At 36.5% G+C, this 26572-nt stretch overlaps 1 protein-coding gene across 2 annotated transcripts in view; it reads right to left on the bottom strand.

Annotated features, from left to right (window-relative positions):
• Lcor (ligand dependent nuclear receptor corepressor) overlaps positions 1 to 26572 on the bottom strand; it is a 108125-nt gene that overhangs the window by 29256 nt on the left and 52297 nt on the right. The window contains exons 5-8 of one of the 2 annotated variants that reach the window (XM_026781687.1): positions 18054 to 18186; positions 11361 to 11648; positions 8239 to 8332; positions 10 to 5701 (exon numbers count right to left, since the gene is read on the bottom strand). In XM_026781687.1, coding sequence (XP_026637488.1) covers positions 4732 to 5701; positions 8239 to 8332; positions 11361 to 11648; positions 18054 to 18186 — 1485 coding nt within the window. In that variant the 3' untranslated portion in view covers positions 10 to 4731. Of the gene's footprint in view, positions 1 to 9; positions 5702 to 8238; positions 8333 to 11360; positions 11649 to 18053; positions 18187 to 26572 lie in introns of those variants that run through there. The other variant, XM_026781688.1, reaches the window with a different exon arrangement.

Below are 26572 nucleotides of genomic sequence, written 5' to 3'. Positions count from 1 at the left end.
ACTATTTGGCTAAAGCCATCAAGCTTTGAATAATACTGGATTGACCAGAATATTGATAAAAATTGAATTCTAATGGAAAGGAAACAAAAAAAAAACCACCCATGTGTGACGTTTTCCTGTAATTTTCAATCTGCTAATAAAATATTAAGTGGGGCAATCCAACCTATTGTCATATTCTATCGCCAATTACAGCAACCCAAATAAACACAAAAATGGAGACATGAAAACAATCTCAAACATTTGGTTAAATAAAGAATTACATACAGAAGCAAACATTTGTTTCAAAATGAAAGCTACTAGGCTACAATAGCTTTCAAATAAAGTAACACAATTTGATGGCTCTAAAGAATTTCAGGTTCTGACACTGAACTAAGAATCTGTTTTATGAAAACAACCAAATAAGTCCAAGTTTCATCATCATAGGGCAATACAATGTAAAAGGATCACAAAAGCTTAGAACCAGGTCTGGCAACATGTGCTTGGGGTAGGCATAGAACACACCAGCAGCTCAAAGGTTGCCATGTACTGCCTAATGACAGCAGGTAGTTAGGATATGGGCCACAGCAGTAGTCATTTCTAGTCTGAGTTAAGAGTTCTCTCCAGAAAATTGGGAACTAAACACCTAATTGTGCCACTTAATGTTTTGCTATCTGATCCCATACAGCTCATATTACAGCTAAGGTAAAACACAGGGGATAGAAACGCCAATTGGTTGAGGTAATGATTTATAAGATAACCAGAGTTCTAAAGCACTTCAAATGTTGTAAAGTAAAACTGTACCAAATAAAGCTAATACACACTTCACACCTCTGAGCTTGCTCACCAGAACTGAACAGTAATTAACTTCACATAAGGACCCTACTATTACACAAAGCCTTGCTCATATTCATGATCTGCTGCAGCAAAGGTTTATCAAGCAACATCTAAACTTCAGAATAACAACAAACATATTTAAAAGTATTATACACAAATATAAATATTTTTTCCTGAATGAGAGACCTTGTCCTTCATGGTATTTGGGGATCAGAATAAAAGTGTATAGCTCATCAAATAATTCAGCCACTTGAAAGACTGCTGAACAAAGTAAGATAATATACTCTACTGGTCATGCCTGATTTTGCTCTCTCAGAAATAAGAATTCTAATGATAAAATGCCATCCCCCAACTCTCTTTCTCCTACAACTGTTTAATGGTTCTGATGTCACAGTATTGCAGCTTATCTAGTATGTGATAGTAATGTTCTCTCACTAAAAAGCAAGAATTTATTTTAAATATATTATTTCCTATCATTAGCTCAAATAATGTTATGTAATTTGAATTTGTCATCATTTGCCTTACTGGAAATATGAGAAAAAAGGCTTTTGTGACAGGCAGATGTGAACTATACTTTCCCATACCATAAAAATGGTCAACTGTTGTTTGGGCCATTCAAAACTCTGATTAGCAGAAATTAAGCATGCAAGTAGACCAATCTCCACCACACATGTATGAGGACGTCTCCAAACTAGAATATCTACACTGAAAGTGCCATACAACATAGTGGCAAATCAAGAGAGAAACCAAATATTAAGGGACCACTGTGGTATGAAGACTGGTAGCCACCTCCAAGAAATATGTAGTATAATGGAACTCTGAACACAAAGTTTAACATTAAAAGTGCACCTGAATATTACAAACTAACTTTACAAACCTACAATAAGGTAAAATATATATCTTTTGAAATATTCAGCAGCTTTTGTCTTTTTTTTTAAGTCTTTTTTTCGAGAGGCTCATGAATTTTAAAAGGGACCACTATCTAATTTCAACCATGCTTCACAAAACAATAATGGCTATTTTATATTGCAGTTACCAATGTAATGCAATTAGTGCTTTAAAACAACCTACACTCTAACAAAACAACAGCGAAAGAAAAAAGGAGAGAAAGAAACCAGCCAACCAACCTTTGGAGGAAAATATGCTTACTCAAAAGCTTCTTGGAAAAGAAAATTTACCTGAATATCAAGTCATGACTGATCAAGTGTAATGTTAAAAGCTTCACAGACATGAATATTACAATCTTCAGGTCTCAGGACTTTAATCTGAGAAGTTTAGAGTTTGGTTTGTTTTTAAAATTCACTTTCTAACCAAAACAAATAATAGAAGTACTCAATTTCCACTATTTACAACTCTCAGCCTACAGTCTGAAATGACACAATACAAGTTCTCTTATTTAAACTGCAGCATTAAAGAGTAGGCACACCATTCTTCTGCTGCTCGATTGTCATCCACTGAAACACACATAGAAAATATTTATGTTAGTAAAATGATCACTCTCATTACACTACAATGACAAAGGTTACATAACTCAACTCATACATCACTACAAACTACCACAAGGATTAAACCTCTCTCTGAAGAATAAAAGTACAAAAGTTCAACTTTTTAGGGCCAGATTTTTAGATGGGCCTTTAATGATGTCTTTCTGAGAGGGAATAAAAGCACAAATTAATTTCTCAAAGGATCTTTTTGCAACAATTCTGGGATACTGAGTACCCCAAACATTGTGCAAAAGGGAACCATGGCTACAATTAATTGTGTGCTAACTGAGAGGGAACAAAGGAGGTTTTCCTTCTTAAGCTTAGCCTTTTGCTTTCAGCAAACCTCACACAACTTCAACTGCAGATGAAAATCATGCATCTCATATTGTATTTTTATTGCAACTTCCAGCTAGGCCAGGAAATCTTGCAGTCACATTAATACTACCAAACTCTTTGTCTGTTGAGACTAAAAAGCCAAGAAGCAGGTGTCACCCACTGATAACATTGCTTTACAAAATAAACCAAATCAAAAGAGGAATCCACACCCAACCTATGTCAAAAAATGAGTAGTGTCTTAATTTTAACAGCAGCAATGGTGTGCCTAACCTTTGAACACACAGGTTGCAAGTGAAATCTGTTACCTAACTGAATTAATGGGTCCAAAGTTCTCAAGTAGGAATTTGCGCCTGGTGACTGTCTGGACTTATTCTTACTACTTCTCAAGTTGTTAGTGTTCTCCTGAAATAACCAATCTTAACCTAATCATCATTGTATGCTTATTTTATTTTACTCAGAAATGGCAATAATCTGGGGGTTTGGCTAAGCATTTAGAAGGGCCTGATCACCTTTCTCAGCAGATTAGGATATAGGGTATAAGTAGTGTGGATTTTACTTTGCACAAAATACTAATTTTAGCCTAATCATAGTAAGAGATTAAATTCCACTGAATTTACTTATCAGGTATTCTTGCAATTATCTGTTGAAAATAAATCTTCCAAATTTAACTTACTGCAATTTCATGTGCCCATCTCAAACAAAGCTTAAGACGTTCTTTAAGGAGTGCTTACACAAAAATGATCAGAAAGGGCCTGAAATGTGTGCTAAACAACCAGAAAAAGTCAAGAAGGGGATATTATGTAGGATGCCATAAAAACAAGGGGAAAAAGAAATTCAGTTAAACAAAATTAACTAAAATCTAAAATCCAACCTCTCCCAATCTTGTAGCAGTATCTGAATTAGTTAAAGAACAGAAACTCCAGGAAGCTAAACTACCAATTGAACTAATAACAGAATTAACATGCAACCTAATCCTATTAGGTCACCTTGGAATTGTGATTTTTCTTCTTACCAAAAACTTAGATCCTTCATCTATGTAGAAATTATCAAGGCTAAAAATTCTAAGCATCATTTTAGCTTCGCCAAAATTACTGATACACATTGCTTTGTCTATTCTCTGATTTCCAATAAACACAGCTTGGATATCTTAAAACTACTGGCCGCAACAATACTCAGTTGTTGGTTAATACATGACCACTTCTATAAAACCACTGAAAAATATAAAGAAACCTAAGTTTGCAAAAACGAGGCATCCTCCATTGTTTATGAAATGTACCCTGACTGCTCCTGAGTAAGAAGGGAGCGCGTCCTCCATGAGATAAGGCTATAATCTCACTTGTTGGTGAGAGCAAATTCTACCCTTAGAAAATCTCAAATGAAATTACAGCAAAGGTAGTGTTCCAAGCAATAAACTGAAACGTTTTTGAAGGTAGTGTGTGCACATCTCCACCGCCTCCCCTCTGGGTGAGCACTAAGACATTGCTAATTTAGTAAGTAAATTTAATAATGAAAAGGAAATAATAAAGTATAATTATAAATGACCCAAGTATTTATCGAGAAACCAAATTTCTTAATGTCAAAGTCATTTGTTTTAGCTTAAACCTTCAATTAGTTGAATCAAAGAAGAAAAATGTGAATATTTTTGTAAGATGGCTTTCCAATTTGTAATGACAAAGCTCCCAGTATAACAGAGGTAATTTTCTAAAAGGGTGCTTTTTTTTCTTCTTTTCCTTCTTCTTTTCTTTTTTTTTTTAAAAGTAAAGGCAAACATAACTTAAGGGAAAAAAAAGAAAATAAAGAAAAACATGCAGGCTCTACAGGCAAGGAGTCCACTTCCATGTATCTGGTCTCTGTGAGGTAACTCAATTCTCTGTGTAGAGAAACATGCAAAAGGCCAAACAATATTCCGAGCCATACTGCACATGGAAATTTAAAATATGCAACATTCAGAATGCACCTTTCACCTCTGTGCACAAGTCAATGCAAAACCTGCAAAGAAGCGTGTCACAGTAATGAAGCCAGGTGCAGCAGTGACAGCTGAACAATGATGCAGTAGTGCTCACCCAGTTTGTACAGTAATTGGCACTCTACAGTATTCCTACTCAGTTTTTGATTCATTTGCACTTTGTGCTGCCTCTCCCTGGGGATCTAATTCAATCTTTACAGAAACATCTGGCCCCTCCGACCTCATTAATTTCATCTTTTTCTTTGGAGGGTTTTTCAAAGTGCCCAGCCTCTCCTTTACTTTGTACTCCAGTGTACTGTGGGGAATCCCATAAATACTCTGAGCTTTGGAAACACTCATTTTTCCACTCATAACCACCGAGATTGCTTCCTCCAGTATCTCACTGTTGTACTGTCTGTAACGCCCTCTTTTCTTCCGAGGCTGCTTGGAGCCAGGGTCTCCTTCTTGATCCGACGTGGGATATGGCTGTCCAGAGGTAGACTGCTCAGCATCTGAGCCCCAAGAATCAGGTCCAGCATCTAATATGCTTTTTCTATTTTGTTTTGGAAGAATAGCCCTTAATTTTTTACTAAGCGCGCTCTCCGTTTGTGAACCCATTACCAAAGAGCTATAGCTGTATTGATCACCAGTGCGAGACTCCCAAGAAAGATCCATTCCTCGAACTTGTGGTATCTTTAAATCTACAGGAGATGAATGGCTCATGTCCCTTTTTCCATCTTGTTTTGTTTGATGTGCCATTTTTGGAAAGGCAGAGTTCTCTGCAAGAAAAGGAAGGTCACTGATGTTGCTGAGTGCACCATTTCCCCTGAACTTCATGCGGTTGAGGTTAAATTCATAATGAGGTTTTGCCCAAGAGGCTTCCCTGGATAATATTAAGTGCTGTCCATGATTCTGTAATCCAGACGGCCCAAGGCTGGCAGCTGTGGACAATTGGTTTCTGCTCAGTAGCTCTTCACTAATCTGCAGGGATCGAGCCAGTGGAACTTTGAGTGATGTGGAGTGTCCAAAACCTTCCCTGGTTCCATCCTGTAAGCTTCTTGGAGGTACCCCATCACCACTCCGAAGTCCATCTGGGCGGTACTGGCTGGGTCTCCCAGGTCGCCTAATTGGATGGAAGGAAACTGATGTGAGCAGGACTTGCACAGGAAGGGAGGGGCGGGTGAGGGGACCACTCCTTTATTAGAAGGCCTTGCTTGGGTAACATCACTTTGTGTTATTTATTTATTTTTCTCTAAAATTAAAAAAAAAACAACACATTGTCTCAGCAGTTAGTTTAAAAACTTGATCACAAAAAGGGAAAAAAAGAAAAAAAAAACAGGAATTTTTTGGGCAAAGAAAAATTAAACCTGTTGGCAGTCTCTGGTTGGGTTCACAAATTTTCGGAGAAAAAGTTTCGCGCAACTGTTTGAAAATAGCACCTTAACCATTAATTACAAAGAATCATTAGTGTCTTCATTATCTATACAGAATTGTTTACCAACGTGACGTTACCACTAAACAAGCACAGTAATAAAAGAGTAAGCCAAATTATTTATTTTAATGTAATGCATTCAACATTCATAACAACTAGCTAGAAAGCTGGCAGCATTCAGACTGGTGGAACCCAGAGATAATTGCTCATTATGCTACAAACAAGTTAACGTTTATCATTAAAAATTAAACAATTCCAAATGACATTTCTTGTACTGTTTGGAAAAAAACCTATACATGGCAAGCAGCCCCAAGGTGAGGGAGGAAGTCAAGCGAAGTTGATAACTTACCACACTTCTTCATTACAACCCTAGTGACTATAGGCTGACATAAGCACCACACTTCCGCAAAGTAACTTTGTATTTTACCCCAAATTTTGTTAAGTGACACTCAAAGCCAATATAACCAGAAGTATAAATAACTTGGTAGCAATCTTTAAGAAAAACCTTTTTCCTTAAAATGCCATGTTTATGCTGAAATAATATTTTAAAGTCAATTACTTATAAAGTTAACTCATAAGATTTTGTTGTTGTTTTAGGATATTTATGTGTCTTCCTTCTTTGGTCATTCTTCTCCCTTCTTTTTCAGGAGAGGGGACTTTTTTCTCACTGAACCTGGAGCTCACTGATTCAGCAGGCAGGCTGACCAATGACCTCCAGGCAGCCTTCTGTCCCCATCCCACTCCCAGGGTTGGTAGCCCTGCCACCTATGAGTGATAGAGACCCAAACTGAGGTCTTCATGCCTGTGGAAGGCTCTTCAGTAACTGAGCCATCAGTTACATAAATTAATTATGTTAATTTTCATAACAGAGAAAGGATACTGATCTTAAGACTGATGATAGCTGGCAAAACATCCCTAAGAGGAATGATTATATCAGTGCAACCCAAAAGTGGTATTTTACAGAAATAAATGGTAAACTATATTCCCCTGGATTTTACAGAGACCATTGCCACTATTAACACAGTAACATTGAATGCTCAACTGAAAGATGGGAAGTACTACTGATGAATTAATCTTCCATGAAACAAAACATTTCTCACTCAAGAGAAATAAACACAGCAGCTTAAACAATACAGAACACAAATCTGGCAGCCAGGTTTAAGGTGAATCTTAAACAGGGATTTGTTTATGGAAACTGTACTTGGGCTTCTACTACGTACGCTCTTACACAACTCAAGTGTTTTTGGTATTGAAAAGGAACCCAAATAATTTGGAATTATGCTGGATTATATTTAGTATACATGCAAGGAAATTCTGAGAAGAGCTTATATTAAAACATAAGAAAACAGATTAATGTTTTTAGACTGAATAGAGTGGGAGGGGAGGAAGACAAATGGAATTTAGGAGAAAATAAGGGGAATTTTTAGAAGTCAGTAGAAGAATCCTTCAGTTTCAAAGTATGAGTAGGGTGGAAAAGTCCATTTAGTGTCTAGTTATTCCTCTAGTATCTAAAAAACCTCCCCATATCAACAGTATTAAAAAGTTTAAGGAAAACACTATTTAAACTTACCACATAATTTTTCATATCTACATGTTATAATTTTCTAATGGTGTCTAAATATTTATTATCTGCTTTATCAAAATGGTTACTAAATATACATCATGAAAATTATGTATTCTTACAGTATAAAACGAAAGTGGTCACAATTCACTGAGGGGTTAAGAGTTATCAAACTGAGTATATAATAATATTTGGCAACATTAGATGGTTACTCATCTACCTACAGCACTCTATTAAAACAAAATCACATACAATTACATTTTCTGAACTGCCATGGAATTAAAACTGCAGTTCAAATCAACAGCCAATAAAACCAAAAACCAAACCAAAACAAACAAAAATGAACACACATTAACACACACCTCACTAGGGATAGCAAATGAAACACAGGAGCCTAATTTTCATTCAATAACTTGAACACATATTAACACCCTCTTCACTTCTATACTTTACAATTACTTAGCACAGGTTCCACACTCTATGAAGCACTGACAAAAGGTCCAAGGATACATTTTCCTTCATTGATAGACTGAGTCATTTTATGAATGGCTCACCTGCAAGACTGTTAAGCTGAAGGGTTAAGTTTTTATAATGCTCAAGGAAACTGGTTGAATCGCCTTTGATGAATTATCTATATAACAGTTAGACTATAAAGGTTTTTCCTTACCCGTTCCCTTGAGTACTGGAGCAGCCTGAAGAATGGCTCAGGGAAGTGCTGCTAGCACATGGACTTTTCTTAGTAGATAAATCAAGTACACCGTCTGTAGAGACACAAAGAAATACCTGAGGACATTAAGAACTGAAGCAAGTGTAAACCAGATATTAATAAAAATTAGAAAAAAGTCAAGGTAACATTTGGCATACTGAGGTATTACATTCAAAAACAAAAATCAAGGTCACCAAGGTTCTTCAGAAGGAACCAAATCTAGCAAACCTGGTATACTGTTATAGGCATAATAAACATGTATTTCTCAGGGCTAATTATCTTGTTAATAGGGCAAAAGAAAATTAAAACATTATAGAAGATGCTAAGATATAATAAGATATTGAAAACAAAGCACAGGTTCTGCACTAGAATTGTTACACTTCATTTTCTAAACTTTTATTCAAATATATGAATTTATTTTTACAAATCCCCAAATTCCTCAAGATTGATACTTTAAACTCCAAAATCACTTGAACTTAAATGTGAAAAATTTATAATCAGAGAATTATCTGTAAATTATTTGATTATATTTTACGTATATACAAGACACTCTGAAGAAACGAATCACTTAATGTCTTATAATTTATATGCATTTTAACTATTCTTTTTTATTGTTTACTTTGTTTTTTTGAGACAGGGTTTCTCTGTGCAACCCTGGCTGTCCTTGAACTCACTTTGTAGACCAGGCTGGCCTTGAATTCAAAGAGGTCCACCTGTCTCTGCCTCCCAAGTCTTGGGATTAAAGTACCATTACTTACATTAAAATACCTGGTATTAAGTACCATTACTTCCCAGTTAACTATTCTTTTGGTACAAAAAAATGTGTATTTGAGTTAAATCTTTTAAGAACCTGCAAATTCAAATTTCAATCATTAAATCTTGTTTAAGAGCTTTTTTACAAAATTAAAGTACTTTAAAATGGTGTTCAAATTTAGTAAGAAAAAAAAAGGAAACATCTTAGTATAACAGCTTGAAAATGTAACCTAAAAATGAGATGAATCACAGATTTGTGTATTAATACATAAAATTAAAGCCTTTCTTTTCCTCAAAGTTAATTTTCCCTTTATAGACATAATTTGACTACTTCCAAAGCTGTCGTTCCATCCAGGGTTAAGAACAAGTCAGAGCTTCTGATTTTGATTTCTAGCTGGCTAGCAGGAAGGTCTTTATATCTATGTCAACAATAAATCCTGGATAGGATCAACTTAAAACTTGAAGCACAGTTTCATTAAAACTTGAATCGCAGTTTCAAGTTGTTAGAAATATGCAACCAACCCTCTAAAATTAAAAGAGCCCAACTCCTAAGAAGTTTTGTTCTTAGAATTCACTAAAGAATCTACAAGCATAACTATTATGGTAAAGAACAAAGTAGCATCTTATTTAATATCTAATACCCATCCAGAGATCTACAAACTAAATGCAGTGCTTAGAGTATTTCTAACCCAAGACACTTGCTGTAAGTTAGCCTCCCTCCACTACTAATATCTCTACGTTGCCACTCTTTTCTAAATCTGAAGCGTTGCCACTCTTTTCTAAATCTGAAGCTTTTGATGCAGTATCTAGAGTCAAGAGACTTTTACTGAAAATGTCATTTTGTTGTAAAAACAACAATCCTCAATAAAACAGGAACATGCCAGGGAAGCAGAGGCAGGCAGGCGGATCTCTGAGAGTTCAAGACCAGCCTGAACAGCCGGGACAATACAGAGAAACCTGGTCTTGGAAAAAACAAACAAAACATAACTTTGTAAATTCAATAAGCAAAGGTGCACTGGTCAGTGTGAACAGAGGGCTAGAAGGGTTCCTGTACAGGCCAATCTCCAAACAAGGTATTCTGCTTACTGTACATCATACTCAAACAGGGAGAAAAAGGAGAACAAAAGAAAGCCTACTCCAATACATACCTCAATAAGTAACTAACACCAGTCCATTAAAGGAGACATCTTCATAAATTACTTAAAATAAGAAAAAATGGGTCCTTCTGAAAATATTATTTTAAAAATTTTTTTCTAAAATCAAGATATTTCTTTCCAATAAATCCACACATAACATACCTTTTCTTCTATTCTTAAGTTTTGAAGACAATAAAATCTTTTTCCTAAGGCATCATCAATTATAATTATTTTAGAAATTCAAACAGTGCCTCAGTTGCAAAACTGTTGACAGCACATTGTGAGAATACAAAGAAGCAGGAATTTTCAATCTATTTAAAATATTCTTCAGAGACACAAGAAACATCTGAACAAAACTGATGACCTCTTAATGTTTTCACTGATTTGGATCCTCAATAGTACTTATTTTGGAAATATCTTCAACTTATTTCCTTAATTTAGTACATATACATATATATATATATACACACATTACACATAACAATTTAAAGTACATTCTATTGTCTTTTATTCATAATACTATTTATTTTTATTTTTAAACATAGGTTTTATTATGCAGTCATTGCTGGTCTGGTACACTAGGCTAGCTTCAAACTCACAGAGGATCCTGTGCCTCCCAAGTGCTGGGATTAAAGGTATACATTAGTACACCTGGCCTGATACTCTTGAAATTACAATACATATTTTTACTTATCTCATTCGTAGAGTGTAACTTCCAAGCAAAGGGTGTTTCTCAGATAGATAATAATACTAGAGCACTGAGGATAAATAGAAAACTTTGCCTTTTTACAATTTTCAGAATCTGATGTTATTTTAGAAAGTGAAAACGCTCATGTTAAAGTTTAAAAATAATTACCTGACTTTCCTGTGTAGTGTACCCATCACAACCACTGTCTGCTAATGGGTTGAGACTGCAACAATGCTATCTGTTCACCTCTCTACCACTGAATGCTCAGGACAATTTAATTAAAACATTATTTTTATTTTTAAGAGACAAGGTCTCACTATGCTGCCCAGATGATGCACTTGCCTCAGTCCATGTAGCTGGAATGCACAGGGTCACATGCCCATGACCAGCTAGAATCACATTGTTTTCTGTCCTATTCTTGTGGTTGGCTTTCTAGTTGTAATTTTCTTTCTCCCCAAATCAAAGTCTTCTGATTGGACAGAGGAGACCACAACATCAAACCATACCTTGTTCGCTAGGTTCTGACTGAGACTTTCTGACAGTAAGGTCCAGAGGTGAGTCTTGGTCAGCCATGAGAAGCTTGCTGAGCACGGGGTTCTGAGTAGTTGCAGCGGTGGGAGAGGTGGTGACTGGAGATGCTTTCGGCAGGCTTTGGTTCTTTGTGCTATTGGGCTGGCCGGGGTCCTGAGTAGAGCTATTTTTTGAGGTATATTCAGCAGCAAATTGTTGGATCATTCGCTGCATGATCTCACGGGCCACTAGGGGAATATTGGGGTCGGAGACCCAGGGACTGTCTGTAAACAAAGATTTATTTACTTTTAAAGTGGGACATGAACTAAGGAAAAAAAAAAAAAAGCTTTCAAGAAAACATGAAACTTCACTTTAGTTTTTTTTTTTAATTAATCTAGTATCCTAACAACTGTATTAACCATTTGTTTATATTCTTAATTGGTAAATATTTAGATCGCAGATTATTGAAAATTAAATTTCTTAAGTGTTTATAAACAGTTTACCCCTAGGCTTATGAAATTAAATATAGGGATAGCAAATGGTATCTACTGGTAAGAATCACTTACCTGGTATGGAAATACCTAAGCCTTCTCTAGGAAACATTTTCTGTCAACATCTACAGATAATGTCAAGTTTTCCCTAAACTAACTCCTCATATCCTTTAAGTTTCTGAATCTATGAGTGCTTAATTTAGTCCTTGCAAATGACTAAAAGAATAACAAGACTATAAAAGATATTTAACTTTGGGATCCAGGATTTAATTTCAAGATCCATATAAAGACAGATTGCTGGGTGCTGTCCCCAGAATTTCTGATTCAGCAGTTTGAGGCCTCAAGAAGTGACATTCCCAAAAAGCTGACAGCTGCTGCTGGTTTGAGAGTCACAGTTTTAGAACTCCGAGGTAGGAGTTTAAATGTCACACTTCAAAAGCTAAAGATATAACGTATTTTTCACAAGTTCTTTAAGTATAACCTGCTAACATTCAAACAATAGCTAGAAAAGTAATAAAATGAACACCTAAGGAGTCAACGTTTAGATAATGTTAATTCAAAACAAAGAACACAGGAATTCAAAGACTGGAAAGGAACTTCAAGTTCAAATGGGGTTAAGATGAAAGGGGAAACAATCCGGGTAAACCTGTTATCCTCATACCTAGAGACTATCTGATGATTTCTGTATCCCTAATCTTGCCTGGTGTAAAGTGTCTGATCAATTTATTTGGGTAATAAATACAAATCAAATCAATTACCAAATAATACCTTTAATACAAGAGAAATGTGACATAAATTTGTATAGGATGTTACTAATAAAACTAGCTATAACTACAAGTTTTAGCTACCTTATTTGTTAAGATTTAGCTAGAAAAAGCAAGTAAGTGTTCATAATAATTTGGAAATGTGAGGGACTCTAGAAGTTGATTCATAAAGTTAAAGAAAATCTGATTTTTAGTTACTACTAAAATATAAAACCTCCACAATAATAATAAATAAATCAAAACCCAACAAGGCTCCCAATAGATGCCAAAGAACAATACTTGGTATCAGAAGATGCTCATGAAGTGACACTTTTATCTATAGACTTGCTCTATATGTTTTTACTCACCTAAACCATATTTAATAACCCCACAGTTTCTCTATAAATACACTCAATGTTGCAATCGGTTTATCAAAGATATTTAATAAAACTGTTTTTACAACTAATTGCAATGTTTTGTCATGTTTTAATAAAATATGTGCCATATAGTACCTCTAAAAGTATTTTTATCCGGGCTAGAGAGGTGTCTCAGTGGTGTAATAGCACTTGCTGCTCTTCCAGAAGACAAGGGTTCAATTCCCAGCACCCACAAAGCAGCTCATAACTGTCTGTAACTCCAAGTCCATGGAATCCAACACCCTCACATAAATATATACACAGGTAAAACACCAATGCACATGAAATAAAAATATTTAAAGAAAGGTATTTTTATCCACTCAATTTTTGTGTGCAGGGCTGTAGGGCACTAGTGTCATGGTGCATATGGAAGTCAAAGGGCAATTTGCACAAGTCTAGTCTCTCCTTTATCATGGAATTCATGGGAGTCTTGGGGATTCAATCTGGACTGTCAGGTCTGACAGCAAAAGCACCTTTATTCATTGAGTCTAGCCCTTTTGAAATTCGTTTAATGTGTATGTGTGAGTACCTGCATATGTGTGTGTTAAATGAATATTAATATAAATTAACACAAATTAAACATAAATTACTATCTATGTCTGAAGTCTGTACAGGTCAGAGAAGGCATCTCCTGGAACTGGTTTTGAGTGGCTATGTATATGCTAAGAACTGAACCCACATCGTCTGTCAAGAGCAGCAAGGCTTGGTTGGCCTGTAACTCACTATGTAGACCAAGCTGGTCTGGAACTTAGTGATTTGACTACTTCTACCATCCAGGATTAAATGCACATGAATCACACTTGGCTTCTGAATTTTCCTTCTTATTTTATTTATTTATTTATTTATTTATTTATTTATTTATTTATTTATTTATTTATTTATTTTTGGTGGGGAGGGGGTTTGAGGCAGGATTTCTCTGTGTATCCCTGGCTATCATGGAACTCACTCTGTAGACCAGGCTGGCCTTGCACTCAATATATCCTCTCGACTCTGCTTCCCAAGTGCTGGGATTTAACGTGTGCATCACCACCACTTGGCCTGAATTTTCTTATTACTAGTTATTGACTTTACAGTTAAGACCTATTTCCCCTACATAAAATATAATCTCTATATGGAAGACTACATAAAACTTCCAGTGTATTAGTGGAATATATGAGGTATGTATGCTTTTGCCTCATGGAAAGCAAGAGAATATATAATAAAGAGATGGCAAAATGCAGTAATTTATGGGATTTCTGTGTTAATTAATAACTATTAAAGCTTTGTGGTCAATAAGATTTCATGGTAAGAATTATTAAGTTCCACCTTGGATGTGTAAACGTCAGTATTATACCTTGTCCCTTTATTGAATAAACACCACAGTCATGAGATAAAATATTCAATGTGTATGACTGGCATTGCTGCCATTTAAAGTTCTCTAGAGTCTGAGTTTCCTGAATGTATTCATTCTTTGATTTATTTAGAACATTCTGTAATTATGGTCATACCTAGTGAAACACTCACAATGGAGTCAAGTAAAAGCAACTATGATCAGATGCAGGAGGAGAGAACCTACAGATAAACATATAACTGTTACAGCACAGCACAGCTGGATGTAGTGGCACACCTTTTATCCCAGCACTCTGGAGGCAGAGGCAAACTGGAGGCTAAGCTGATCTACAAAGTGAACTTCAGCAAAGTAAGAGCTAGCTACACTGAGACCCTGTCTCTGAAAGAAACAAACAAGCAACCACACACACAAATGCTCTATTACAGCACAGTCAGTGGTATATTTCAAAAAGTAAACACTATTTTAAAAAATTATTAAGTGAATCTTTGAGATATCTCTCTCTCCTCCTCCTCCTCCCTCCCTCCCTCTCTCCCCTAGAGCTCACTTTGTAGACAAGTCTGGACTTGAACTCACAAAGACCCATTTGCCTTTGCCTCCCAAATGCGGGGATTAAAGGTTACCATAGCTGGCAAAATTATCAAAATGTCTAACACAGGGAATAGAATGGCTGACAAAGAATGTGACTGTGACAACTGTGAGAGGTACAGTGCCTGTCCTTAGGATTTGCTGCACAGGCCCAATTACGAAGACTACTACATGGATACTGCATGTACAGCCCGACTCAGCTTTACAAAAACTCCTAAGTAATTATTTAAAATACACAATTTACAACCCTTGGACAAACTAAAACCAAGCACCACAATTAAAGGCTAAACACAACAAACATGAAAATCTAAACTGCAAAATGCTCTGAAATTCTAATCATTCAAGTGTTGATATAACACTCAAAAATGTTTGAATTTTGGATTTTCTGATTAGAGCTCTAAATTGATGAAGTATACACAAAGATTCCAAAACGTGAAACTTAAAAACATCTTCACACTCTTCAGCATTTAGGATAAGAGAAAGCCAATCTTGAGTTATACAAATTATTCTCTTCAGAAAAACTCATTGTCATCTCTGTGGATAATTGTCCATTTTTGGCATTACTGCATGCAAATGTCCATCTCTGAGATATTTTCATGAAGATTAATAAAATACTTATAAATTAACAATATTAACATATAATACAAAGAGAAAGAACTTCTAATCCAAAGCAAGTTCCTTTTTCTAAGTACCTCACAACAGTGTGCAACAAATATACAAGTAACTTGTTTCTTAAAAATTCGAACTTTTGAAATCCTAAAACCAATTCTAAGGTAAGAATTCCTGCTGTAAACATTATGAGCCAAAAGCTTATAAGAATTTCAACCGAAGTTATTCTTTGAGGACAAAGACACAGAACTAAGTAGGGTAGAACGTCACTGAAGGAATCTTCTGTCAGTACCCCCTAACCAAGAAGTAAGTAGAAGGCTTCCCATCTCGAGTTTAAAAGGTTGCTAAAAGAGCACACAGACCAAGGACATTGTCTGTTTACACTCTGGTGGAACGACTGTAAACATATTTGGATAATAAGCTGTTTCTACGTTATACCTCAAATGTCAATCTCCCCACCCTTTCTTGAGACAGTCTCACTATGTAGACTGTCCTGGAACTATACGGGATTGAAGATTGAAGGAGTGATATCACACTTGGCAATGTGAATTCTTACTGAAACAATAAAATATTAGTAAAATTAATAAAACTACTTTTTGAAAAAAAAAACGTAATTTTGGAAGTGGGGTACTTAATTTGATAAAGTGAGTCTGACAGAGCAATGAAAATACAAAACCATGTATTTTTCCCCAAACAATAACTTAGTTAAGGAATACCCTGAGTTTATAGGACATCTCACTTAAATAAGGTTCTGAAAACACTGGCCATACTAAGCAGGACAGCTGGTATCCAACAGTAACCAATATTAGAATCCTATTTCACTCCTCTAGTACACTGTCAACCTTGAGAAGGCTGGCAGGCATCTCAGGAGGAATGAGTTGTCTAAGTAGCACTGGACAGGTGATTGAGTGCACTAAAGGAGATGGGCGCTCTGGGTCTGCTGGGGGTTAAATGTAGCCAAGATAATCAGCAATACCAAGAACTCCTTTCCCCTCACCCAACTTCCCAACTGCCTGGATTACACGTGCACACTATGACGTATGCCTACGTCGAGGAAACATTTTTAGAAACTATCATAATCATCTCTACCTTAGCAGAAGAAGGAATGTGTAATTAAGGAACAGAAATTAATTCAGAAAGAATTTATTGAAGGTGAAAACTCTACTGGGCATAGTGGCACACAACTATGGAAAGGAGGGGAGGAGAAGGGAAGAGGAGAGAGGAGAGGAGAAAGGAAAGGAAGAGACAGACAGAAAATAGAGACTCTTCACTAATTCAAACAAGATCATAAAGAGATTATACAGATTAAGAAAAGAATTAAAGCTGGGAGTAGTAATACAAGCCTTTAATTCCAGCATTTGGGAGGCAGACGCAGGCAGATTCTGTGAGTTCCAGGGTATAATTTGGTCTACAGAGTGGGATCCAGAACAACCAGTTACATAGTCAGACCCTGCAGGAAGTGTGGTGAGGGGATAGGAGTGGGGCATGGGAGCAGGGTGGGGATAAGTGGGGAGGAAGGCAAAATGGATGAAACTGACAACAACATAAAAAGAAAGACAAAGAAAAGGGTTGGAGAAATGGCTCAGTGGTTAAGAGTATTTGTTTTTGTAGGGGACTGGGATTTGATTTCCAGCACCCACATAGTAGCTCACAATCATCTATATATAATCCCAATACCTTCAAGAGCACCAAGCGCACATGTAGCGCACATACATACAATCAGGGGAAACATTCATATGTAAAATAAAATGAATCGATTTTTTTAAGTTTTTTTTAAAGAAATAGAAGAATTACTGTCTCTACGAATCCCTAAGCCTCAAGACTGACATATGCCTCTACATATGACACAGCAAAAATAATGTCACCATGCCAACTCCATTTAAAAAAAAAAAAAAAAATCTCAAGATATGTTTACCAGGCCAGCCTGGTCTACAGAGCAAGTTCCAGGATGGAATCTAAAGATACACATAGAAACCCTGTCTCGAAAGAAAAAAAAAAATGCTTACAAATATGAGTCAACTACATTTTCACTTCAAATAAAATTTCAGGTCAGGCTGGGCGGTGGTGGCGCACGCCTTTAATCCCAGCACTCGGGAGGCAGAGGCAGGTGGATCTCTGGGAGTTGGAGTCCAGTCTGGTCTACAAAAGCTAGTTCCAGGACAGGCTAGAAAACCACAGAGAAACCCTGTCTCGAAAAACAAAACAAAACAAAACAAAAAAAAATTCAGGTCAGATTCTCAATTTACAGAACTGGTTTTTATAAATGTTAAGGATTTAAACAGTAGCATTTTATATTTTAAAGCTTGTCTAACAAATTGCAGTCATAATAAATTTCTAAACTACTTAACTAAACCCCTACTCCAGTATTAAAGAGGGCAATAGGTGTCTTAACCTTATTCCAAATTTAATGTGATAAAGGAACAGAGAAATGTTTTAGGAATAACTTAAAATGACACTGAAATTACGGAAATTAATATAAGACAAGCAGGCTATGTTGTTTGCCACCAAAACCAACCTTTTCTATAAAAGACTGCATTGAGGAACTCTTCTGTTTGTCTCTGGAGTCGAGTGACTTTTGCGTGCTCTTGTTTAAGCAAAGCTTCTTGCCCAGCTCCGGAAGCTGGTTCATCCAGACCGACTAAGTATCCCTGCAAAAATATCACGTGAAATGTTTGTACAAAATCTCTCCCCATTTAAAAATCCAAAGCACAGATGCATAAAAACAAGTGTTACTAGCCAATAAGACAAACTAGCATAATACAATTAAAATATTTAGAAACTTTTAATCTGTTTAAATACTTAGAACTTAAATTCTGTTCCTAAATATCAGTATTGTAATAGTAGTCCTCAGATCTTACTGTATTGTTCAATTAATTGATAAATAAGTCAAAACTAGCACTATGATAGAGAGCTAAAATCACACACCGCCTGTTACAAGTACACTTAGGTATTTTAGTTATAGTAATATATGTGCTTGAACACATATTACATACACGCAATAAAATAGGGATTAAAAGTTCCCAAAATGTTACAATCAACTCACTCCAGAGACTGCCAACATTACTTCAAGGCTGCTGCAGCGCTATGGTAAGCTGATAGTTCTCTGCATTTACTTCCAGCCTTGCCTCTTACAAGTAAACAGGAGGCCAGAACAATGACAGTGACCACAGAAAACAAGATAGAGAAATGCACAGTATACCTTCTAAGCATCCATTAAGTACTGTGTTCACATGCCTTCCACATCACAGCAGCGTTTAAACTCATGCATTTACAAATTTTCACCACAGACTACTTAAAGAAGCTTTCTAAATGTGTTTAAGAATTGAAAGCACATTATAACCCACAAACTCCTTACACGTTTAAAATACACCCACTAATGTCTGAAACCACTTCCTAGGATTTTCCTATTATAATCACCATCATACCTATTTGTTTCACATTTAAACTCTTTCATTTCATTAAGATATAATTCAATGATACAACTCACCCATGTAATGTAAAACCCAATGGATTTTATTCATAACTATAAATTGTTACCATCACAATGTGAGTATTTGTATCCCATTTACACACAACCTCTATCCGGCTGCTTGCAACCAGCCCTAAGCAGCCAGTTATACTTTATTTCACTTCTGAAGATACGCCTATTGTGACCACTTCATCTAAATGGAGCCTTTTTTTTTAAGGCGGTGGCATTTTCTCCTAGAATATAATTTCAAGATTCATCTATATCATAGAAGATGTTTGCATTTCCTTTTATTGCTGAATGAACATTCCATTTTATGGCTATACTACATATTATCCATTTAACAGCTGATGACTATTTGGACAGTTTCCACTTTTCCACTATCACATAAGTAATGAGAGTATTAAGTACGCAAGTTTTTGTGTGGGTGCCTATTTTAAATCTCATAACTATACATACAGTTAAAAGGTAATTTCTAGATCACTATGTTTAGCATTTGAAGAAGTGTGAAAGTAGCTGTAACCACAAAAATGTATGGAGTTCCAAGTTTTCCATACAGTCATGAATACCTTCTTTTTTTTTAAAAAGAAAAAAAAATCCATCAGTGATAGGTCTGAATATAAGTGGCCCCCATAACCTCAAAGGGTATGGCAGTATTAGGTGTGGCTTTGTTGGAGTGGATATATCCTTGTGCCACTGTGAGGGTGGGCTCTGAGGTTTCTTATGCTCAGGATACTGGCCAGTGTCTCAAATTCCTGCTGCCTTCAAGATGTAGGACTCTAAGTTACTACTCCAGCACCATGTTTGCCTGCATACCACCACACTCCCTGCCATAATGATGATGGATTGAACTTCTTAAATTGTAAGTAAGCCACCCCAATTAAATGTTTTACTGTATAAGAGATGCCGTAGTCATGGTATCTTTTCACAGCAATAGGAACCCTAAGATACCATTCTAAGAGAAAAGTGTTATGTATGTTATGCTTTGGCTTAGGTTTATATCTGCCTGCTGTCATTTGTCAATTGATGTCAAACTTTTTCTGTGGTCTTTGGTCATGTGAACACTTCTTTGAAGATTCAGATTATCTGCTCACCTTTTAATTAGACTATGTTGTTATTGTTATGAGTTCTTGATATATTCTTTATTATGAAGCATATAAAAGCCTTCCCTACCATACTTCAGAAAAGTTAATTAAGAATTAGTATTAATACTTTAAGCATCTGATAAAACCAGAATCCATGGTTTTTCCTTGATAATTTATAAAAAAAGATTTTTATTATCTGCATGAGTGTTTGCCAACATGCATATATGTTCCTAGTGCTCACAGAACTCAGAAGGTGGTATTCAATCCTCTGGGTCTGAATGTAAGTACTGGGAACCAAACCTGGGTCTTTTGAAAGAATAACCAGTGCTTTGAACTGCTGTGCTACCTCTCCAGCCTCCAGACTATAGGTGTGTGTGAAATAATCCTTTTGTAAACTGTAAAGATTTGTCATTCAAATTGGCTTAATTAACAACTGACTGGCCTACAGCTAGGCAGAAGAGTTTGGGCAAGAGAGACCGACTAGGAGAATTCTGGAAGAACAAGGGTGGCGTTAGGAGAGTCTCCAGCCAGACACAGAGGAAGCAAGACGTGTACAAACTGAGGGCAAGACGTGTACAAAATGTGGTAACAAGCCATGAGTCACATGGTAGAATTTAGATAAAAAATATAGGCTAATTTAAGTTGTAAGAGTTTTTTAGTAATAAGCCTGAGTTATCAGTCTCTGTGTCAGAACTGGTAGGTAGGAAAGAAAAGTCCACTTACAAATGGCACCCAACATCGAGGGCCATATAAATAAAGCCTGAGAAAGCTTAAAAAAAAAAAAAGAGTTCTAAAATGCACAGAAACAGAGCCAAATGGAGCTTCCTTATCGCATGTCTCCCAGAAGCTGCCTGTGGGAAGAGCCAGCTGCCAATTGCCATGCACTAAGCTAAGCTACACCTGCAGCAGCTGACACAGCAGTTTAAGATTTGTCTCATGCAATCAAAAAATACTGATATTCAGTAAAGACTGATTCAGATGGAAAAATACCTCTAAATGGTTACAGTGTGCTTAAAAATATACATTGGCTTGGGAGAGAAAAAAGAAGGTATAGACAGTCATAAAAAAAGAAATATAAAAAAAACCAAAAAAGTTTTAAAATGATAAAACCCTTAAAAGATGGAATAAAGATGAAAATTACAGAGCTTGAATACTATATGTAATTGTATTGTTTTTTAATTTTTTGACTGCTAAGGAAGGAATAACAGCTGCGAAGACACACTGGATTATAAAAACTGCTAGATTTTTTAAACCAACCTATACATTTTTAAGGATGTCTTGACTTCAAAATGAAAGTCAAAAGATATGTTACTTTGGGGAAGAGGTTATGCTTTTACTGTCACAGAAAATGAGAGGCTGCAGATTCATTCCAGATTAAAGGTAATCAGGTTTGATCGGGAAAGACCCCCTGAAAAACATAAATAAACCTGGAAGAACTACAAGACATGTGATGTATATTTTACATGCTCAAAACATAGAACAAAAAAAAAATCATCTTTGGTTAATTTATGTACAACACAGTCTACACTTGCATTAATACAGATTTATATGTTACCTTTAAAAGTTTATATATTTTCAGAGTAAGAGGACCAGATACCAATAAAAATGGGTTGCTCAGGTGATCCAGCATCCAGAACAGCTTCAAGGCTGCTAACTGAGATGATCCAAACTTACAGAATATTACAGCCAAGACCTAACAATTATCCTGATTTTCTCAAGTTTCCCCTCAAAATTACCAAAGCCCCCAAACAACAAGTAGGCAGGAGAACTATGCCCACATCCCCAAAAGATGGGTTATGGATGCTTATTATCATTTAAGTGGGGGATTGGCTACAAGTTGTTATTGGCAACCATCAGGAAAAAAAAAAAAGCTGAATGAAGGAGATTAGATTCAGTGTTTCCTTTCTGGAAAAAAAAAGGGGGGGGGGATATAGAAATAACAGATAAAAAGTTAGATTATTAAATTTACTTTTAAACTAAAAGAGTAACTACTAGTCTTAAATACTTCACAGTGTATATTGATAGAAATCTGAAGTTAATTTTGTTATACTACAAACTGAAGCTGATCTGCATATACTTAGGTCACACATCTGATGGAGGAAGGTCATTGGTTAAAAAAATAAAGAAACTGCTTGGCTGGCCCTCATAGGTTAAAACATAGGTGGGAGGAGTAAACAGAACAGAATGCTGGGAGGAAGAGGAAGTGAGCTCAGACTCGACAGCTCTGCTCTGGAGCAGAGACGCTATGCTCCCATCTCCAGGGCGGACGCGAGAGCTCTGCTCTCTGAGGCACACATGATGAAGCTCCAACCCATGATGGACGTAGGCTAGAATCTCCCTGGTAAGCCACCTCGTGGGCTACACTAGAAATGGGCTAGTCCAGGTGCGAGAGTTAGCCGAGAAGAGGCTAGATAGAAATGGGCCAAGCAGTGTTTAAATGAATACAGTTTGTGTGTTGTTATTTCGGGCCATAAGCTAGCCAGGCAGCTGGGGTGCCAGGGATGCAGCCCCGCCGCTCTTATTACTACACACATCAAGCTGTTATTCTTCAATGGCTGTTTCTTAACTATTCTACCGTTTTTGCCAAATACTGGGGCATAAATTGCTAAGTCTATTACAACAAAAATAAGGTTATTTTGCAGAAGTAAACTACCATTAAATTTTAAAATCAGATTTCAGGAAAACTTTCTTCACTTGCTTCTTTTTTCTGGTAATATTAACATTTTTGTTTAAATTTTTTAAATTTTATTTATTTGTTTATTTATTTATTTTTGAGACAAGGTTTCTCTGTTTAACCCTGGCTGTTCTGGAACTTGCTCTGTAGAATGAGCTGGCCTTGAACTCAGAGATCTGCCTGCCTCAGTGCTGAGACTAAAAGTATGCACCACCACTGCCAGGCTTAATGTTAACTTTTTAACACATAGCGTTATCTTTTTAACACATATGTTATTTCAGCTGTTACTAAACAGGAGCTATCAGTCTCCTCTGAATTGTAAACCAAAACAATTTTATTTTTTAATAATGCCTTTAGGCACTTTCTAAGTGTATTCTAATTTGTCTACCTAGAAAGAGTTGTAAGAGTTCTCTGTTCTTAAGGTCTAGCACATCTGTCAGAAGAATGTTTGAGCTCTTATTGCATATAAGAGCTAGGGATTAAGACAGTGTTACACAGTTGTTTTAAAATTAATTACTTTTAGGAACTGGGAAGATGGTTCAATCGGCAAAATTACTGTCATGCAAGCATAAGGACTTGAGTTCAGATCCTTAGCACTCAAAAAAAAAAAGCCAGACAAGCATGGCCCACAATATCAGCACTAGAAAGATAAAGACACTGGATCTCTAGAACTTGCTGGCAGACTGTTTAGCCCTACAGAATGGTGATTTTCAGTGAGAAACTGTCTCAAAAAATTAAGGTGATGAAGAACTGAAAGAGACCTCCACTAACCTATATACTCTAGCCACGTGAGACTGAATACATGTGCACAAGTCAAACTGTGTGCACACATGCAGACACATACTACACATACAAATGACTTATCAGTTAAATGACTCTTTCACTTACTTTTTATGCATAGCGATAACTAACTGTTAAACATAGAACAAAAATCATACATTTTGCTTTGCTTTTATTATACTTTTTTTTATCAACTGCTCCTAGACATGCTGTTTACAAATTTAGCCAGGTGTAGATAGATAGATAGATAGATAGATAGATAGATAGATAGATAGATAGATAGATAGATAGATGGATGGATGGATGGATGGATGGATGGATGGATGGATGGATGGATGGATGGATGGATGGATGGATAATAGATATAATCTTTAATCCCAGCAACTCAGAAGGCAGAGGCAATGTGAGCTCTAGGCTAGCCTGGTTTATAAAGAGAAACCCTGTCTCAGGAGGAAAAAAATTTTTACAGGGAAGATGCATTAAAAAAAAATGGCTTACTGTCTGTCCTGACCCTTGCTGTATATACATAGACAAAATATAAAAAGAAACAATAAAAACAAGAAAGTTTATGTGGCATACAGTTCAACAGTCAGATGATAGCAAATCAACAACAAAATACTCCAGCATTGCTCCTACACATCTGCAATTTAAATAGATGCATTATATATGGTATAGCAAAAACTAACCGAAATATGTAATACTATCCTATATTTTTTTTGAAAGGACACTGGGAACTTCAACTATAAAAAAGAAGCTTTTGGCCATAGGCAAATGGGAGTAAAGCTGAAGGTCTAAACTAGCATGGAAAGCCAAAACTGAGCCTATTCCACCTTGTCTGAAGGTCAGAGAGTTTGAGCTTATTTTTGCTCTTTCAAAGTTGTTTACAGCAGGTGTGGCTACAAAACAAGATATCCTGACCTAGGGTGTGCTTACTTGGTGTTTTAGACATTAAGATGGCCCACAGAGGTAGAGCTGCTCCACCCTGAACAAAGATCAGAGAATTCAAGCATACTTCTACTCCTGCTTTTGAAATAGAAGTTTGTGGCTGCCTGTAGGTTTAGGGTTTTTTCACTGCCCCAGACATCAAATACTTTTCTCAGGAATTAATGGCTTGATGTCTCAAGTATTGAAACAAGTAACTATTCTGGTTGTCTTTTGTATCATGTTAAAACAGCCTTTTGCCTTCCTTCTCCCTTTTGTATTGGGGTATAAAAGTGTATGAAAAATAAGACAGGCAAATTCAGCATTCAGTATTCGCTGAGTTGCCCTCCCTGTTACTATTCTGTCTCTGTGTTTCTTATTTCTGTTCCTCCTACTTAACATCTCTAATCCTCACACCTCTCTACCCTGGAACATAGGAACCCATGGGTAGGATAGCAGCATAAGTCACCACAAAAAACTGGCTCCTGACAAGCGAGAATTTCTATCTTTTAGGAGTTACTTCCGTTAGGATAAACAGTTAGTGATTCGGTTTACACCTACAGTTGATTCTGTTTCCAAAATCCACTTAATTATCATAATCACACAGTACTGAGTAATTAACTATACAGTTATTAATGAAATAACATTCAATTCTAAAGGAGCAACAGTGATAAGGAGAAATAGTGAACAGGATAAGATCTTCTCCAGTAAGAAGACATCAAGTTCTTTACTAAAAACTTTAACATGGGCTCAGCAGTTAAGAGCACTGGCTACTCTTCCAGAGGACCCAAGATCAACCTCCAATACCCTCATGGTAGTTAACAACAGTCTGTAACTACTGGGGATCCACTGACCTTTTAGAGCCTACTTGGCCCTGCACAAACATAGTGTACAGACATACATGCAAGCAAAATGTTCATGCACATAAAAATAAAAAGAAATCCTTGAAAATATGTCCTCTTGTCACCTAATATTGTGCACCACTGTCTGCCTGAGGGAACCCAGAAGAGGTCTGGGACTCTGCAGCCTGCTCTGGCCCTTACACAGGAAAGGTCACAAACTTGTACCTCCAGTACGGTGGCGTACTCCCTTTGATGTTAGAGGGAATTAAGAACTGAGTGCTGTATGTCTTGAAACTCTAGACAAGATTGACCCAGAAAAGATCTCAGTAAATTCTCATCTTATGAAAGATCTGGGATTAGACAGTTTGGACCAAGTGGAGATTATTATAGCCATGAAAGACGAACTTGGATTTGAAATTCCTGGTACAGATGCACACACAGTGTGTGTCTATGTATGAATAGAGAGAGGAATGGAAAGAAAGGGAGAGATGAATATGAATGAAAATTTCAACATCAAATGTCATCCAAGAAATAAAAACTACAACTGTCATCAGACAGACTCCCATTGGGTAACATGAAGACTGACAACACTAACCCTGGCATGATATGAGACACTGGTTTCCCCTTATATGGTTGATAAAAGATAAGTAACACAGCATGAAAAGAGATTCAATGCCTTCAAAGAGACTTATAAATAAGTCAGTCACAATAGTCATCATCTAACAACAACTTAGTGGTGCATAAAAAAATGAACACCATGGGGACAGAGATGCCTCAGTGGATGAGAACACTTGCTCTTCTTACAGAGGATGGAGGTTGCGTTCCAAGCATCATAAGGTAGCTCACAACATTCTGTAACTCCAGTTTCAGGATATCTGACACTTTCTTTTGACCGCTGCAAGCAATAGGCACATATGCGGTACACAAACATGTACATGTGCAGGACAGACACTCCTACACATAAAATATGTTTTAATAAAAATGAAGAGCTAAATTGGGTTGTGCCTATGCTAAGGAAAATTACAAAGAAAATAAAAAGGTCAAGCACTGGTGGCACATGCCTTTCATCCTAGTGCTCGGGAGGCAGAGGCAGGTGGATCTCTTTGAGTTCAACACCAGCATGGTCTATACATAGCTATAGTTCCAGGACAGTCAGGGCTACACAGTGAAACCCTATCTTGAAACAAAACAGAGAGACAGAAAGATAGAGAAAGAGACAGAGAGAGAGAGAGAGAGAGAGAGAGAGAGAGAGAGAGAGAGAGAGAG

This window comes from Microtus ochrogaster, chromosome 8 (assembly GCF_000317375.1).
Source record: "Microtus ochrogaster isolate Prairie Vole_2 chromosome 8, MicOch1.0, whole genome shotgun sequence".
Classification (NCBI taxonomy): domain Eukaryota; kingdom Metazoa; phylum Chordata; class Mammalia; order Rodentia; family Cricetidae; genus Microtus; species Microtus ochrogaster.
Note: the sequence above shows the minus strand (reverse complement) of the source record. Positions and strands in the feature narration are given on the sequence as shown.